The sequence below is a fragment of the Gekko japonicus genome, unplaced genomic scaffold (genome assembly GCF_001447785.1).
Source record: "Gekko japonicus isolate JY-2015 unplaced genomic scaffold, Gekko_japonicus_V1.1 scaffold656, whole genome shotgun sequence".
Taxonomy (NCBI): domain Eukaryota; kingdom Metazoa; phylum Chordata; class Lepidosauria; order Squamata; family Gekkonidae; genus Gekko; species Gekko japonicus.
This window is the reverse complement of record NW_015168067.1, coordinates 449,403-466,856: the sequence shown is the minus strand read 5'-3', so window position 1 is coordinate 466,856 and position 17,454 is coordinate 449,403. Positions and strand designations below refer to the sequence as shown.

Here is a 17,454-nt window from a genome sequence, read left to right as displayed (position 1 = left end):
GCCCCCTGGTCCAAAACAGTCCCGTGGCACCTTTAAAGACCAAGTTTTATTCAGGTACAAGCTCTCTCTCCTGTGAGAGGACAGATCTGCACATTCCCCCCTCCCCCCAATAGCTAGCAATCCAAAACAGTCCAGTGGAGCCTGAGTGGTGGGTGTTGCCTTCTGACACACTTCCGGTGATGTCAGGGGGTGTGACATATGCAAGTAAGGTATGCTAATGAGTTATGCTAATGAGCTCCTACACCTCTTTTTCTACGAAATGACCCCTGGTATTCGCTCTTGAGGTTGCTAGTCCTCATTGCCACGGATGACATCTATATGTAGGGAGGTATGGAGAGGCTACCAGTCAACCGGCCAGCAACCCTCTGATGAACAGGCCATAAATAAGCGTGTTATGAAAGCAGCCAGCCAACCACATTTTAATGGTAACTTTGTCAGGTCTGCAGTCACAGCTTTGGACTTGGGAGCACTCGCAGTGCCATCCTAAGCAGAGGTTCACCTTCGCAAGCCCACTGACTTCAATGGACTTAGAAAGGTACAACTCTGCTTAGGACTGCATGGGAAATCAGTTCCCCTTCTTATATAAATTCATGAAAGGTAGCTAGATACCAAACCACCTGGCACTTTTAAAGGCGATAATTAGAACTACCCAGGGCTCTTTTTGTAGAAAAAGCCCAGCAGGAACTCATTAGCATAATAGGCCACACCCAACATCTGAAACTCATTAGCATATTAGGCCACACCCCTGCCAGCACAGCTCATTAGGACGCACCCCCATGTTACCAGAAGTGTGGTTATCCAGCCACACCCACCTTTTGCTTGTTATTGTTTACCTTGTTTGCTGTCAAAACGCAGGGCTTTTTTTGTAGCAGGAACTCCTTTGCATGTTAGGCCACACACCCCTAATGAAGCCAATCCTAATGGATTTCTGCTGTTGGGTGTGGCCTATAATGCTAATGAGTTCCTGCTGGGCGTGGCCAACTTGGGAGCCAGCCGGAACTCTGTTCCTGTGCGTTCCTGCCCAAAAATAGCCCTGGAACTACCATAGAAGACTCTCACACAAATAGCAGTGGTGGACGAAAGTAACACGCTCTCTCCTCACCTAAACCTTCTTTGATCTAGCAAATATTGATAGCTTGTTATTTAAGGGAGGAACTGAGGCAGCACCTACACCCTTTATTACCTGTTCCCACAGCTTCATACTGAGATGATTAACCTGAAGTTTAACCTACATCAAAACAAAACAGAAAAAGCTTTCCAGGACCAGAGCAGGAAGCATATAGTTACGCCATCATAATCCTTGTATTTTAGCTTTGCTCTGTGCAACTAAACTCGGGTTTCCCAAAGCCATGCGGAAAAGAAAGTAATAATAATAATTATTATTGTATGGCATTGTGTGTAGAGCAGCCGGGAGATCCTAAGATTGTCTGGCAGCCAGATGTTCTAGCTCTTTTAGCGTTATGCACCAGTAGGTGGTGAGCCAGCCTTGTTTTTAAGGCAAGAGACATTCCAGAGGTGGTTCGCCACTGCCTGCCTCTGGTATTCCTTGGAGGCTGCCCTTCCAAATACTAGCCAAGGCTGACCCTGCTTAGCTTCCGCGATCTGATGGGATTGGGCTAGCCTGGGCTATCCAGGTCAGGGGTAGAAAAGAAAGTGGCGTACCGTGACTATGGACACTGCAAAGCCTGGAAATCTGCCACATTTCCATTCCACCCTTCCTCTGGAGAGCTCAGGGCAGTCTATGTGGGTCTCCAGTCTATCCTTATAACTACAGTCCTGTGTTGTAGCTTAGGCTGAAGGTGCGTGGCTGGCCCAAGGTCACCCAGTGGAGCTTCCAGGGCAGGGTGAGGATCTGAGCTTGGGTCATTCTAGTCCAACACTACGGTGGCTGGGAAAAGAAGAGAGCATTGCCTGCACTTCCTGTTCCAAAAGCTGTCCATTTAGGAGACAGCACCATAACGCAGGCAGGGGAGTTGAAAAATCAGGAGTCATTCTTGCTGCTTTTCATGTTTTTGGCACTAATTTTTGCAAGGCTCCCTCCACTCCCAGCTTTGCACAGGAGGGGGGGGGGGAACAACCATTGTGTGGCTCTCCTCCATTCCATGCACCGACTTCAGTAGTAGCTGCCAAGATGCAAACGTGGTCAGTTGGTCATGCTTAAGTGTTCCCATCCTAAATCCCCTGTACAATGGCCTGTGCCGAACTGAACGCCCTGCCCCCCGCCTTTTTAAGGAGAAGTGCACACATGGAAACAACAAAAACACTTTCCCCCGCCAGCCCAGGATGCCTCTTCACAACAGTGCTAACTTACAAGTATTCTGTTTCCTTGTGGGCCCTCTTCTGCATTAGGAACCTTCCCGGGTGACCTGGCTCTACACAAGAGAGGACTTCTCCCACTTTCTCCCTGGCAAGTTAACTCTTATTGTCATTTTAGGAGACTGGGCGGTTTTTGTTGGCGTTTTTACAATGGGACGTTTTCTGAGGCACAGTTTTAAAACAGAAGGCCAGCGTTACTTTCTCCTTCTCAGCACTTTGAAGCCGTACGCCCATCTGTCTGGCGCTGAGAAAAACTTGTAGAAGTGTCTCGGTAAAACGGTAAAACAGTGGACAGAGGTTTCAGATGCGGTTATGACTTCTGTGTGACAGAACCTGCAAATACATTCTGGGGTCTTGCAAAGAGTTCAGTAGAGTTGAATGACTTCTTCCCACTCATCAATGGGCCAGATCCCATTGGGCTGCACGTTGGGCGGCGAGTTCTTCCAGTCCCACTCCTTCACTGGCGTCTTCCACTCTTGACCGTAGTTGGCTTCGATGTACTGGAGGGGTTCACATGGTACACGCACCTTTAATTCTACAAACTCGGTCCAACATAGTGTGAACTTGGGAAACAGGTACCTGTGGTTCAATGGGGGCAGAAGATCAAGACAAAAGGAGTAATTTTTTAAAAATGCACTGCATTTCCCATGCACTGCATTGTTGCATCTTTAACATTCAGTGTGGAGGAACTGCAAATGAACGATGCTGCGTATGTGTTTAAAATAATAATCTTGCAGCAAGAATTACCTGATTTCTGCAACTGGTATAAATTACGCAAGCTTCTCTGTAAAGTAAATTAAATACATTTTGGCCAGAGTAAGAGGAGATAATATGCTGTCCCAGGAATTCTGATGCCAACAGAATGGTATCCATTTCTCTGGCCCATTTCTATTGACCCAAAGATAATTTCCACTTCCCTCCTTGAGGTTTTCCCACTGTTTCTATCTTTTGAATAAATCAGAGTAATTAATTTTGTCATTTAAGGGGGGGGGAAGGGGATTACAACCCTGGAGTTGTTGTGGTATGGTGGAGAGAATGCTGGACCAGAAACAGAGCTGGACTGGGTTCAAAACTTGACTCGGCTATGAAGTTTCACTGGCACAGATGTTCTCTCTCTGCCCGGTCAACCTCACAACCTTATTCTGAGGATGAAATCAAACAGACCCTGCGCAGACCACTCTGAATTGTCTTGGAGGAAGCTCTGAAGCCTGCGCAATTACAGTTTCTGTTCACAAAGAAGGATCAGCAGCAGACAGAAAGGAAGATTCACGTCCCTCATCTGCTGCACTGCACAGGATGACCACTTGGCCTGGAAACGAGCAGTCCACCAAGACCCTCCCCATCTCTTCCCCAGTCAGCAAACAGTGCAGCTGTCGTGTTCCAGCAAAGCTGTCATCACAGAGCTATTTGGCCTCTCTTGCCTCTGACCACTGTGGCAGACGTTGCAGCTAAAACAGAACGTGCGGAGAAATGGCACGGAGATCCAAACAGCGTGCTGGAAAGGGTGCAAAGGTCTTTTCACCTTCCATGAGAAACTTTAAAAAAAACAAACCCAAACATCTAAGACAATACAAAACTCTCTCCTGCTGCAAGGCACAATTACAAGTCCTTTGGGGGTTACAAACCAAGGTGGAAAGAAAAAAACAATCAAACCTCAAGCAAACCATTAAGCTCAGGAAAGAACCCCGGGGGAAGAAACTTCTGCTAACTTCCCATCTGCCCCTCCTGCTTGTAATTTCTATTTAACTAGCACGACATTGGACTTACTTAGCACCTGTTTAACAGATTAGATTTCAAGTCTACTGCTGGTTTTAGAAGAACACATAATCTGCAGGTCTTACAAGAGCTGGATATATCGCTAGCTGAGACAGCCACCTGCTTCTACTCTACTTCCCTTTGCTCCGGGCATTATGGATAGGGCAGAACGTGTGGCGTTTTTGCCCTTCCTGCAGTCACTTTACTACTTTCAGCAGCGGTTTTCAAACTTTCTACCCTCTGGGAACCTTTCCCCACATCCTCGGCCAAGGAAGTCCTGCATGTCTGCTGCAGAACCCCAGCATCTTGCAAAGGATTCTGGGCCATGTTCCACAGCACTCCTAATTAGGACCCAGAGCTTGCTAGGCCTCAACTGTTGCCCCAGTGGGATTGTGACCTAGAACTCATCCACCCTTTTTCATTGGACGTGATGAGTAACTGCCTGAGGGAAATCTGTCCACCATAACTGATATTTAAACACTGGGGAACCCATGAGAAGCTTCCATGGAGCCTCAGGGCACTGCTGTTTGAGAACCACCTTCAAAGGGCTTAATTGTTTGACATAATCGTCCCCTGGGCACCCATCTGCTGCTACCCATAGAGCTCCATGCTGTTTGTTAAGATCATGTCACGTCTGCAATTCATGAAGCTCATGTTCCTCCCACCACAGATACCAAATCCGAGTCGTACTTGAATTTTTTGCCTGATTTGGCCTGAGTTCCTCCGTTCCACATGTGGTCCTCCTCTTCATAGAAGAAAAAAATGTCAAGCTTCACATCACCTTCTCCCTGAAAGGAAAGCTCCAAGCTGTCTTCTACCTGGCAGGGAGACAAAAAAAATATGCACCTCATAGGACACAGAGAAGACAACAAGAGGTGGTGAACCCAAGCGCTGAAAATACCAAGAGGTTTATAGGCTGCCACAATGGAATTTATATCCTGCGCGGCCATTTTAAAAAGAAGTTTCCGGATAGGACTGATCAAAACCATAAATGCCCAAATTCTGAAACTATAACAGTATTTTCCACCTGATTTTCCCACTCACGTTACATTCGACTCTCGACAGAGCTCTGATGTCCCAGTCTGAAAATAAGATGTAAATAATCAGAGGTCCTTTCTCAAAAAAGACAACAGCCTCTTGGTTTCTAAGTTAGTTTCAGATATTGCTGGGCTTCACTTGTGGTTGTGCTTGAGAACCACCTTCAAAGGGATTAATTGTTTGACATAATAGTCCACTGGGCACCCATTTGTTGCTACCCATATATCTGTTTGTTAAGATCATGCCATGTTTGCAATTCGTGAAGCTCATTTTCCTCCCACCACAGATACCAAATCCGAGTCGTACTTGAATTTTTTGCCTGATTTGGCCTGAGTTCCTCCGTTCCACATGTGGTCCTCCTCTTCATAGAAGAAAAAAATGTCAAGCTTCACATCACCTTCTCCCTGAAAGGAAAGCTCCAAGCTGTCTTCTACCTGGCAGGGAGACAAAAAAAATATGCACCTCATAGGACACAGAGAAGACAACAAGAGGTGGTGAACCCAAGCGCTGAAAATACCAAGAGGTTTATAGGCTGCCACAATGGAATTTATATCCTGCGCGGCCATTTTAAAAAGAAGTTTCCGGATAGGACTGATCAAAACCATAAATGCCCAAATTCTGAAACTATAACAGTATCTTCCACCTGATTTTCCCACTCATGTTACATTCGACTCTTGACAAGAGCTCTGATGTCCCAGTCAAAAAAGACAACAGCCTGTTCGTTTCTAAGTTAGTTTCAAATATTGCTGGGCTTCACTTGTGGTTGTGCACTATATTGCCCACCTATGTACTCAACAACAAGGCAATTACATTACACAGGAAACGAGATCTGGATTCAATCCCTGCTGCTTTGCTTCACAGCCTAAGGCTGAAATCCCATACATATTTACCAGGAAGTAAACTCCTCTGAACTCAGGTGCCCTTTAAATGTTACATTAGCATTTTGAGAGTTACTTTCCATGTGTTCATTCCCATGGCACCAAAGTAACGTTTAAAGGTCCACAATGAGACAAGCAGGACCAACAGCATGGGTTCACTAGCATGGAAAAGCATGACCCCCCCCCCCAAGCTAGGTGACAAATCTACCTTAAGGAACTGCACCACCGGCCATTCCACGCAGTTGCAGAGACTGAAGTATGTCATTAGCACGGTGGGATACACTGATGGAAAAACTGTTCCTGTGTAACATTTCAAGCGCAGCTCGCTTCTAAGTAAATATGCAAGGCAAGGATGCAAAATAATTATATTTTTAAAAATAATAATCCAATTTAATAAAAAGAAAATACATTATAGGTGCAAGGCCAACGTGTCTATCCGAACCACAAAAAACATGTGAAATTAAGGATCCTATAATCTCATGCTCTGCTGCAAGATCCATTTGCTGCCCAACCCTAAACCAAAACTGGACGTATCTTTGTTTTGCAGGCAGGCTGTTGATTTTCACCAATGCAAAGGTTTCTTTTACTTTCATCAGCCAATCATGAATATCTGGACCTGGGTTTTTTTGCTCCCAGTTCCTGGCAAAGACCAATCTGGCTGTGGTAATCAGATGAAAAACTACTGCTTGAAGATTTTTAGGTATGTCAACTACACAATTTAGCTGCAAGATACCTGGCTTATTGAAAATTCTGTCTGTTCAATTTCACTTATATAATTTCCACCACTTGTTTCCTGCTCCCTATTTACATATCCACCACACACATACCCATCACAATTGTTGTTGTTGTTCAGTCGCACAGTCGAGTCCGACTCTTCGCGACCCCATGGACCAGATCACGCCAGACCTTCCTGTCTTCCGCCGTCCTCTGAAGTTGGCTCAATTTCATGTTCGTTGCATCGATGACACTGTCTAACCATCTCATCCTTTGCCGTCCCCGTCTTCTTTGACCTTCTATCTTTCCCAGCATCAGGGTCTTCTCCAGTGAGTGCTCCCTTCTCATTTGGTGGCCAAGGTATTTGAGCTTCAGTTTCATTATCTGGCCTTCCAGGGAACAGTCAGGGTTGATTTCTTTTAGGATTGACTGATTTGATCTTCTTGAAGTCCAAGGGACTCTCAAGAGTCTTCTCCAGCACCATAGTTCAAAAGAATCTATTCTTCGGCGCTCGGCCTTCCTTATAGTCCAACTCTCGCAGCCATACAGTACTACTGGGAATACCCATCACAGTAGGTGATATGAAAGACCTCTGCCTGAGACCCTGGAGAGCTGCTCCCAGTCTGACTAGACAACACCGACTTTGAGGAACCAAGGGTCTGATTCAGTATAAGGCAGCTTCACGTGGCTCCTGTGTGTTCATGTGGGAAAAGTCTGCCTTCTCTGCCTCAGAAAACCAGCACTTCCTACTCCGTTTCATAAAACTTTGCTAGTCTGAAAGCAGTTAGATGTCACTGACAGATCATTCCCATCACATTTTTCCCTATAGGAGAGGGAAATCATGATGCATTCCTTTCTGTAGCTTTGGCACATGCCAGTGTTTGTGCCTGAGTATTTCTTCAGGGCACCAAACAGCTTCATGATTCAATGCCCAACAATCACTGTGTCTGACAAGACCATGCCGGCACACTGAATAGACTGTGACATTACAGACAGTGAAGCTTTGTTATCTGGCGCCTGATTATCCAGAAAGATCAGTTAACCAGCATCTCCCTGAGGGCAAGCTGGTCCCCCTCCCACATCATGTGCTTGCATCTTTGGGCATGTGTGCCCCACTCCCACCTCTCCAGCAGACCAGGTTTACGACCAAGGCCACTGCTGGGCCTCTGGCAGCTCACACTGCCAGCTCACATCATCCTTGGGAGGGTGCCCCTGCCCCCGGCCCAGAGCCTGGTTCAAGCGGCCAGGTGCCCACTTGCTTGCCTGCTACACAGGACAGCTCCATAGCTCGTGGGGAGGGGGGGAGGAAGGGAGAGGAGAAAGGCCCCACCAGGAGTGGAAGCTATTGCCACAGGTTCCCAATGGAGTGGGGCTTGGTTAGGGGGGGGCAGGGGAGAGCAACAGGCTTGAATATCTAGCACATTTGATTGACGGCAACCTCAACGAATGCCAGGTGACAAAGCTTTTACCGTCCTAGCAAAATGCCCACCATCCAAGACGGGCATGCACACGTGAAAGGATCCATGTAGGAGCTCTACGAATGAGGACTGGGGAAAGCCAGGGCCACAGCGGGAGGGCAGGGTTGGCCCTAATGGGCTCTCCAAGCTGCAACGCTTGACATTTCTGCAACAGAAGTGACTGGTGGCCAGGGCTATTTTTGGGCAGGAACGCACAGGAACGGAGTTCCGGCTGGCTCCCAAATTGGCCACGCCCAGCAGGAACTCATTAGCATAATAGGCCACGCCCAACAGCAGAAACTCATCAGGATTGGCTACATTAGGGGTGTGTGGCCTAACATGCAAAGGAGTTCCTGCTACCAAAAAAAGCCCTGGGTTTTGACAACAAACAAGGTAAACAGAATAAGAAGCAAAAGGTGGGTGTGGCTGGATGACCACACTTCTGGTAACATGGGGGTGCGGCCTAATATGCTCATGAGCTGTGCTGTCAGGGGTGTGGCCTAATAGGCTAATGAGTTCCTGCTGGGCTTTTTCTACAGAACAAGCCCTAATGGTGGCGATTCGTTTTCATGCAGAAGAGAAGAAGACAAGCCACTGAGATGGGGGCCAAATCCACTCCTGGTGACTCCAGTCACCGGAAAGGAAAAGGACTGAGAAGGAAGCCTACTCCCGCCTGCACAACCTCAGCCTAGGTCTCATTCCTTGGTTACTGCTGGCAATTGGCTTCTACCTTTCCCTGAAAAAAGGTGCATATGAGGCAGGCAGCCGCCCTGAAATGGTTCGCAGGGCATCCGGATTGCAGGCGCCTCCTACCCAAGTCCTGGCATCTGAACTACCAACCTTGCCAAACTTGTGCTTCAGGGGTAATCCTGCCTTCTGAAAGGCTGAAACAATATCCGGTTTATAGTCTTTAACTAAAATCCCCAAATCCACATCCTTGCTGTAAGGAATAATATTGCACTGCCGGTACCAACCTAAAGAAAGAAAAGAAAACAGAGATCTCTCAGCTTTGTGGAGAATATTCAGGTACGGCAAAATCATATGCGACAATCCACCCCCCCCAACCCCCCATGCAAAACATCTTATTTGTAAGTAGTGGTAGCTTTTCCCCTTCTTCTGTTCTGAAAAAACGGGTTCTGAGATTTCGATAATACGAGTTAGCCTGTATTTTTATAAACACATATAACTTGACCTTAACTCCTGTATTTTTACAAACGCGTACAACTTGACCCTAACTTGTACAGATTACATGAGTGAAGGATCTGTCAGAACTCACGTGGGAGTGACATTTCCTCCCCCCAGCCTCCCCTTTCCCCTCCATTTTGGCTCCACTGCCCCCATTACCCTGTTGCTCTTTACCACTGTCTCCTGCCTGCACACTCATTCGTTCCCCTCCACCACTCACCTCACCTCCTTCCAGTTAAGACTGAAAGATACAATTGCAAAAATCTTGCTAATTGACCTCATGTGATCTCTGCAACTATGCTGGGTGGCCTAGGCATTTTTGTTTCCGGTTGCCTAGGCAAACCAAAATGGCGAAGATCTCGCAAAGTAAGGGGTACACATTGTTAAATAAATAAAAGTACTCTAATCCAGAGCCACCATATAGACAAAAATTTCCTTAGGCTGAAGTCTCATATTCTAAGTTTCCCCAATATAACATCATGGTCTGGGGCCTGTCTACCTGAGGGACCGCCTTTCCCCATATGTTCCCCCGAGGGCACTGAGATCCGAGACACAAAATAGCTTGGTCCCCCCCTGGCCCTAGGGATGCTAAGTTAACAGCAACAAGAACCAGGGCGTTCTCCCTAGCTGCACCGATGCTATGGAACCAGCCCCCAAATGAAATTCGAGCTCTGCGGGATCTTCAACAATTCCATAGAGCGGTGAAGATCGAGCTGTTCTGACAAGCGTTCTAACAGTCCTGGCCACACTGACCGTCCCACACAAGCACTAGCACTTTGTAACAGATGCCGCCACAGTCTAATTTTAATAACTTGTATTTATTGTATTGCTTTGTATTGTTTTAGATGTGACAATCGGTATTAATTGTATACTGGTTTTAACCATTGTAAGCTGCCCTGAGCCGCCTCGGCGGGAGGGTGGGGTAAAAGTCTAACAAATAAATAAATATAAATAAATAAATCATCCTTCTATTCAAAGTGTGCTTTCCCAGTGCTTTTATGACTAGGAATACCACGAAGGAATGTATACTCTTACAAGAGAGTCGCTTTTCCAGAAGATTGGACTAGAATAGCTATTTGCTATACTAACCCTTGTTGGGAACAACGTAACACTGCACAATTAATAGCAATTTTCGGGCAAATTTGTACGTAAATAAGATCTGTGACTTTCTTTCCAAGGAGCAGCTCTGGTTCACTCAAGTGACCTGCATGAGCCAAGTGGAATTTTTTATTCTTTTCTTTGAACTGCTGACCCGCATGTGCCATACTACAAGGTGCATGTGAAACTCCCACACTCATTCAAATACGTTTGCCTTTGAGTACAAGAGCAAATGTGGGAAAGGGCACCCGTCTGAGACAGCATAAGATTAAAGCCTCTGTGCCCCTTTGAGCTCACAGAGCTAGTTTCACAGCTCTTGGAATCTTGCAGGGCTCTTTTTGTAGCAGGAACTCCTTTGCATATTAGGCGACACACCCCTAATGTAGCCAATCCTCCAAGAGCTTACGGAGCTCTTCTTACAGGAGCTACTGTAAGCTCTTGGAGGATTGGCTACATTAGGGGTGTGTCGCTTAATATGCAAAGGAGTTCCTGCTACAAAAAGAGCCCTGCCCGGGGCCCTAAGTAAAGACCATTTTTCATTCACATGGATCCTCTGTCCTGGATCACGATCATGCTTGTGCATTTTGTACCTCCTAGACACAACCCGTTAAGACATCATTTGCTAATTTGATTTCCTCACGTGTTAACCTCGGGAGCTAACATCGGAGCCAAAGAGGCCATTCCCGGTTTGAAACACAACTGCAAACTCCTGACCCAGGCATGTTCCGCTGCTCAGCCAGAATCTCACGCCCAAACTGTTCAGCATCACAGCAGCAAGGTGCAGTAACGCCTTGGCTTTTTTCCTGAACTCCACCGCATCGAGAGACATATCATCGGGATACAGCTGCAAAGGGAAAACAAAAAAACTTGTGCACACTTCCCAAACACAAGGGCTTCCCCCAAAACAAAGCACACTTCCCCAACACCTTGGCTTTCTAAGGTTATTCCCCTATTTCTTTTCTTCTCAATTACATTGTTCCACAGAGGGAATGTAAAATTAATTAATTAAGTACTATTAGGTCACAAAGGGCCACGGTGGCTCAGAGGTTAAGACACTCAGCTGCAGACCGGAAGGTATGTAGTTCGGCAGTTCGAGACCCGAGTGCCGCGTGACGCAGTGAGCTCCTGTCTCTGGCCCCAGCGCCTGCCAACCTAGCAGTTCGAAAGCAAGAAACTGCAAGTAGATAAATAGGTACCACTTTGGTGGGAAGGTAACAGCGTTCCGTGCACCTCGGCATTTAGTCATGCCAACCACTTGACCACGGAAAGGTTTTCGGACAGTGCTGGCTCTTCGGCTTGGAAACAGAGATGAGACCGCCCCCTAGAGTTGGATTTGACTAGCTTTTGAGCAAGGGAAACCTTTACCTATTCAGTCACAACCAAACTTCATGGGCTTTGCAAGGCAAAAGTTGTGCAGCAGTGGTTCATTAAGTCACAACCAAACTTCGTGGGCTTTCCAAGGCAAAAGTTGTGCAGCAGTGGTTCACCATTGCCTTTATCTGCATAGCAACCCTAGGTATTCCTTGGTGGTCTCCCATCCAACCACTGACGATGGCCAACCCTGCTTCAAGTCAGAGCTCTGACGAGGTGGAGCTAGTCTGGGCTATTCAGGCTGCTACAGGAAATTTTAGTGGCTGTTGAAGAGGCTGACTTAAGAAATGACGTTGTGCATTACTCACTATAGGTAGGTTCACACCAATAGGCCCCAGCTCTTGACTGTGGTCAAGTGGCAGGGAGGGAGGAAGAACAGTGCAGTCCTCCCCCCCCCAACAACCCATATAGGAAGTTACTTTTAAATTGCAAGTTTTCCCAACATTCCAAAGCAAAAAGTGTATACAGATACCACTGCTCACCTAGTACACAAAAGAGAAATAAGCAAGGATATGGATCAGCTAACAAATTTTGGTCCCAAATCCCATTTTAAAAATGTTTAGCTAAGATTTCCACAAGAACTACCTAGTCAGTATTTTCCTTTTACTGCTGCAGAACTTCTCTCAGCCTTTCACTAGATTGCAAAACAAGTTCCAATCCATGGCAAGAACCATTTAAAAAATTAAGAAAATTAGCCTTTTCTACCTGCCTGATCAAGTGTGCAAGATAATAATTACTTCTTGCATTCATGCATAAGGAGACACGTTACTGTTATCACACCTTGCATTTGCAACCTCTGGCGCCACCTAGGGCTAAAACTAGGTAGCAAACCTGGTTTAACAACCCTGTACTGTGGGGCTGGTTTCAAGGCATGTAAGGTTAAGTCTACTACTGGTCTGAAAAGGGGCAGAGAGAAGGGGAAAGTTAATGTATTAGGTTCAAATCTATTCCTATGGGGATTAAACATAAGCATTGTTTTACAGCCACACTCCAGAGAACCATGCAAATACTTCCAAAAATCCGGTGCTCAGAAACACAAACCCTCCCAAGTAGCTATCTGGATCCTGGCTTCCCTAACCAGCTTTAAAATACTGTATTGCTGGGCCTCTGCTCTGAACCTTCAGCCACCGGGATCCCAGGGCTATCTGAACGGGGAGACAAAATATTTAAATATTCCGATGAATATTTAAATTAAGGTCTGCTTGTAAGAGAATGCAGTCCGAAACAGAGTTGTCTTGCCTAAGACTGATTCCGCAGTGTCAGATTTCCCCGCGCCTGCACTTCTACTCATCCACGGCTTTCCCTGCTTTGCGCAGCGTGATTTCGCCCTCCCAGGCGTAAAAACGCACTTTCCTCCCTCTTGCTGCGTGGCATCCGAATCCCGTTTCCAGGAAGTTGTTGTAATCCCAGCACTGAACCCGCATCAACCTAGTGGGGAAATCTTTCTCATCCGGTGTTTTTCAGCCCTAGGTCCGCCCTCCCCTCCCCATTTGCATGCCCCACCCTCCAACCCCACGTTGCTGAGGAACAGTTCCTGGTTAATTAGCTTATTGTTTCCATTTCTTTCCATTGTTTTTTTTAAAACAGCCCAAGGGAATCACGTTATTATGCTACTTATATTGCATTCCAGCGGGATTTTTTTTTTTAAAGGATTTCATATTTTACTGTGAAGAGCGCTGCACAAACCGATGTAATGAAGTAAATCTCTTTTGGGGAGGGGGGGGAACTCATGTGCAGTCTTCCCTGAGCATGCATGGGGACTCACGATTAGCAAAGGAAACACCGCGGGAAAGCCCCTACTGCGGAAGTAGCGCAGCAGACTTGCGGCATTAAAACAGACTTTCCTGCAGAGCTTCAGAGTAATAAGGACGTACTGTGGAAAGTAAGTCAACTTGAAGTCAATGGGCTTAGAGGGTGTAGGCCCACTTAGGCTAGGCACTGCAGGCGGTTTCGTGGCTTGGATATCTAGTATAACTTAGCGGAGCCAAAGTACACTCAGTCGAGATTGTGCAACGTGGTGATGAGCCAAAGCTATAAGCAGCCCTGTCTTATAGAGTCTGCATTGCCTGACAGCCTTGATCTTCATGCAGATAAAAGCAGGCAGCAAAGATGTATGGTTCTGTCAAGGCTTGGTGGGTCACTGCACTGGGCTGGGTAGACTATGTGAGCCTGCATTACCTAGTTTTGAATGAGCGCCATGTACTGGCAAAAAGGTCATTCTTCCTTACACATACCTTAAGTTCATTAAATGAGAGACACACCACCCCTGGAACTACTTTTATGTACCTGTTTATTTAAAAATGTCTACCCTGCCCCTCCAACAGCTCAGGGCAGCTTGCAAAGAACATTACAAGGAAGAAATACTACGTTGGAAGGAATCCTTCTCAATCACCACTAACCTGAAAGAAAGACCGAGCTTCTCTGTACCTACATTCAATAAACCTCGAGTGGGACCACTCTTCAAGGAAACGAGACGGCTCTTTTGGAATCTGGACTGTTAACCCATCAAGAGAGACACTTTGTAGTTCTAGCCTGTTGTGAAAGGGGAGGGAATTACCAAACTACGAAAACAAACAAAAAAACCCAGTTTGTCTTTTACAGGTGACCCCCCCCCCCAACAACACTCACAAAGTCACTGCGGCACTTGCACAACCAGTTAACACATCCCACTTGGTTTTCACCCATCTGCTCAGCCCATCTGTGCCATAAAGAAAAGCCCAACTGTATCAGCCGTGGCAGCCAAGCAATTTTAAGTCATTTAACAGTTCTCACGCTGTTTTACAGTTGTTCCCTGTACACTGCTGTTTTTAATATTTTAGTTACAAGCCGGTGGGAGGAAAAGTGAAACACAAGCGGACAATACGTAAAAATAAAAATAGAGGGCTGTAAACCAGTTGAGTGTGGTGGCGGCTGTTCCCCTAACTGGATGCAGCAGGAACTCAGGGTCTCTTCCTTGGGCACATTAGATGTAGGTCCAGCATGGAAGCAACAGGAGGCAGCATTCCACCTTCAAAGCTGAAAGATGGACCCAAGAGACTTCACCACTTGGGGACTGTACTTTTCCTCTAGTTCCATTTAATGGCAAAATGGTACACCATTTATGTATGAAGTGGCAATATTTCTATCCCGCCTTTGCCTCAGAGGGCGCAAAGGGGCTTACAACATTTTGTCCACAAGACACTGAATAGGTGGAAGCCATTCTAATTCATCCATCCTCAAGATTCAACAGGAGAGTCGCCACCCTCCAGTTTTCACTGAAATTAGTGTTCTCGGAAGACTTTTTCTGAAGACTGGTGGGGACGGCGCTCTCATCAGCCCAAGGTCTTCTTGGGCTGATCCACAAAGCTGAAGCAGAACAGAACTTCCGAGTTCATCAGCACCTTAAAGACCAACCAGATGTTCCAGGAGATAAGCTTTCATGAGTCAAAGCTCCCTTTGCCAGAAAGCTTATACCCTGGGAAATGTTGGTGGTGTTTAAGCTGCTACAGGACTTGAATTTTGTCCTAGTGCTACAGGGTAAAAGGGCTACCTCCCCCCCGAAGGAGTAACATAAAAGGCTTGGGTCGGGGGACTGTGCATTGCTAAGGGATGGAACCACTAGCAGGAACTGACCAGAGGATTGTGAATGGCACACGGGCTCATACATGAGAAACAGTCTCTTAAGGGAGGGGCAAGTAGTTTACTTCCTTCCGTACATGGAGGTTTCTTTTAGTTATCATGGCTAAGGGCTACTAGTAGACCTATTCCTCATCGATTTGGTTAATCCTTTTTTCCATACCAGCTAAGTGAATGTCCATTCCTAGGATCTTGTGGTAGGGAATCCCAACTGCGTATTGAGTAAAATGCTTCCCGTTTGCCTCTCCTGAACCAATTTCGTCGGACAACACGTTGTAGTATGACATGCAAAACAGAGCAAAGAGTCCTACGGCTTCATTTCTCATAGGAATGAAATGTAAAAAACCCCCCGAAATCTAGCCCTTGCACCACTGATGTAACAACACGATTTATTATTGGATTTCCCCCTGTATCACGGTAAAGGAATGAGGCATGCTCGACAGCCATGCTCTGTAAGAAAACGGCAATGGTCAATTTAATTAAAAATGAAGAATGCCGCCCCGCCATTTTTCTTACTTCTCATAGGCTCCGGGGTAGTGGCCGAACTGTAGCTTTCGGAAAGGCACAAACTTCCGGTCCACGTGTCGTCTCAACCGCAGCTGACCGTGCCACAGATAGTTGCCGTTCCTCTCGTAAAAGACCACCACGTGGATGGCGTGATTGGCCAGTCGGAAGATGTAGTGCAAGGGAATCTCAGTCCCTGAGAGATCCTCCATGCCTTCTAGGCGCGGGTCTTTGCTCTGGACCTTGAGCCACTGGAATCCCACTCTCTCCGCCGCTCGGAACAAGCCCGTCTGAAAACGGAAGGGTCTGAGAACACCACTCTTGCAGAAACGGACAGAGACGTAGGACTACATTACACAGCACTGACAGCTAGAAATGACACTGCGTAACTTTTTTTTGGTTTTGTTTGCCATCTGGTCGCAGCCAACTTGAGGCAACTCCATCTGGTTTTCAAACAAGAGACATTCCAAAAGCATTTTTTTTTTTTTGCCATTGCCTGCCTCTGTGTAGCAACCCTGGACTTCCTTGGTGGTCTCACCGGGGGCAACTCTGCTTAGCTTCTATCATCTGACCTGGGCTATCCAGGTCAGGGCACTGAGCAACTTCAAACAGAGGTTTTCCAACTTTCGACCTGAAGGAACCTTTTCTGCACTGGTTTGTAAGGGTTACATGCCATGGTGCTATTTTAAGCTGCTCTGAGACTCCTTCAGGTTCTTCTTCTTCCTCTTCTCCACATTATACTAACTACCGCCACCCTGGACAAGGGACAGACTGAGAGTGCGCAACTGGCCCAAGGTCTCCCAGCAAGCTTCCAACGGACTAGAATGTATTTATTTATTATATTTATACCCTGCCCTCCCAGCCATGGCCGGCTCAGGGCGGCTTACAACAGCATAAAACCAACGATAAATAAAATAACAATCCTAAAACCATAACAATCACATTATTAAAAGGTGCTGACAATAATGACCCAGAATCTGGGAGAACTGAATTCTAATCCCCACTCTGCCACGGAAGCTTACTGGGGTGACCTTGGACCTGTCACTTTCTCTCTGCCTAACCTACCTTGCAGGGTGGTTGTGCTGAGGACAAAATGGAACAGAGAATGATGTGGTAAAGCTGCCCTGGGTCCCCTTTAGGGAGAACAGAGGGGTATAAATATCCAAACAAAATAAACAAAACAACCCTCACTCTTTCAGATGACAGCCCTTCGCTCATACAGAACACTGGCTTAATGCAAAGACCAAAAAGCCTCCTACATGACACTATTTAAAAATGAAAACAAAAACCAGTTAGAGGAATTGTACCACTTTCCAGCACCATAAACAGCCACTGAACTACTACAATTACAAACCAGTTCCTCATCTATACAAGTAAAGTAAGAAATATGAAGAACGGGAACTGAAGTTGGCATTACCAAACAGTTGATTAACTGGCTCAGTATGATTTTGTTCCTGTCCAAAACCTGTTCAGACCATCTGCTAAACTAGGAGAGCCCCTGCTTTGTGCTCTTTACTTGCCCG

At 46.5% G+C, this 17,454-nt stretch overlaps 1 protein-coding gene across 1 annotated transcript in view; it reads right to left on the bottom strand.

Annotated features, from left to right (window-relative positions):
• Positions 1-1,601: 1,601 nt before the first annotated feature.
• FKTN (fukutin) overlaps positions 1,602-17,454 on the bottom strand; it is a 26,212-nt gene continuing 10,359 nt past the window's right edge. The window contains exons 3-8 of the mRNA XM_015414572.1: positions 15,944-16,221; positions 14,212-14,344; positions 11,156-11,285; positions 8,999-9,132; positions 5,416-5,543; positions 1,602-2,895 (exon numbers count right to left, since the gene is read on the bottom strand). Coding sequence (XP_015270058.1) covers positions 2,682-2,895; positions 5,416-5,543; positions 8,999-9,132; positions 11,156-11,285; positions 14,212-14,344; positions 15,944-16,221 — 1,017 coding nt within the window. The 3' untranslated portion in view covers positions 1,602-2,681. The remainder of the gene's footprint in view (positions 2,896-5,415; positions 5,544-8,998; positions 9,133-11,155; positions 11,286-14,211; positions 14,345-15,943; positions 16,222-17,454) is intronic.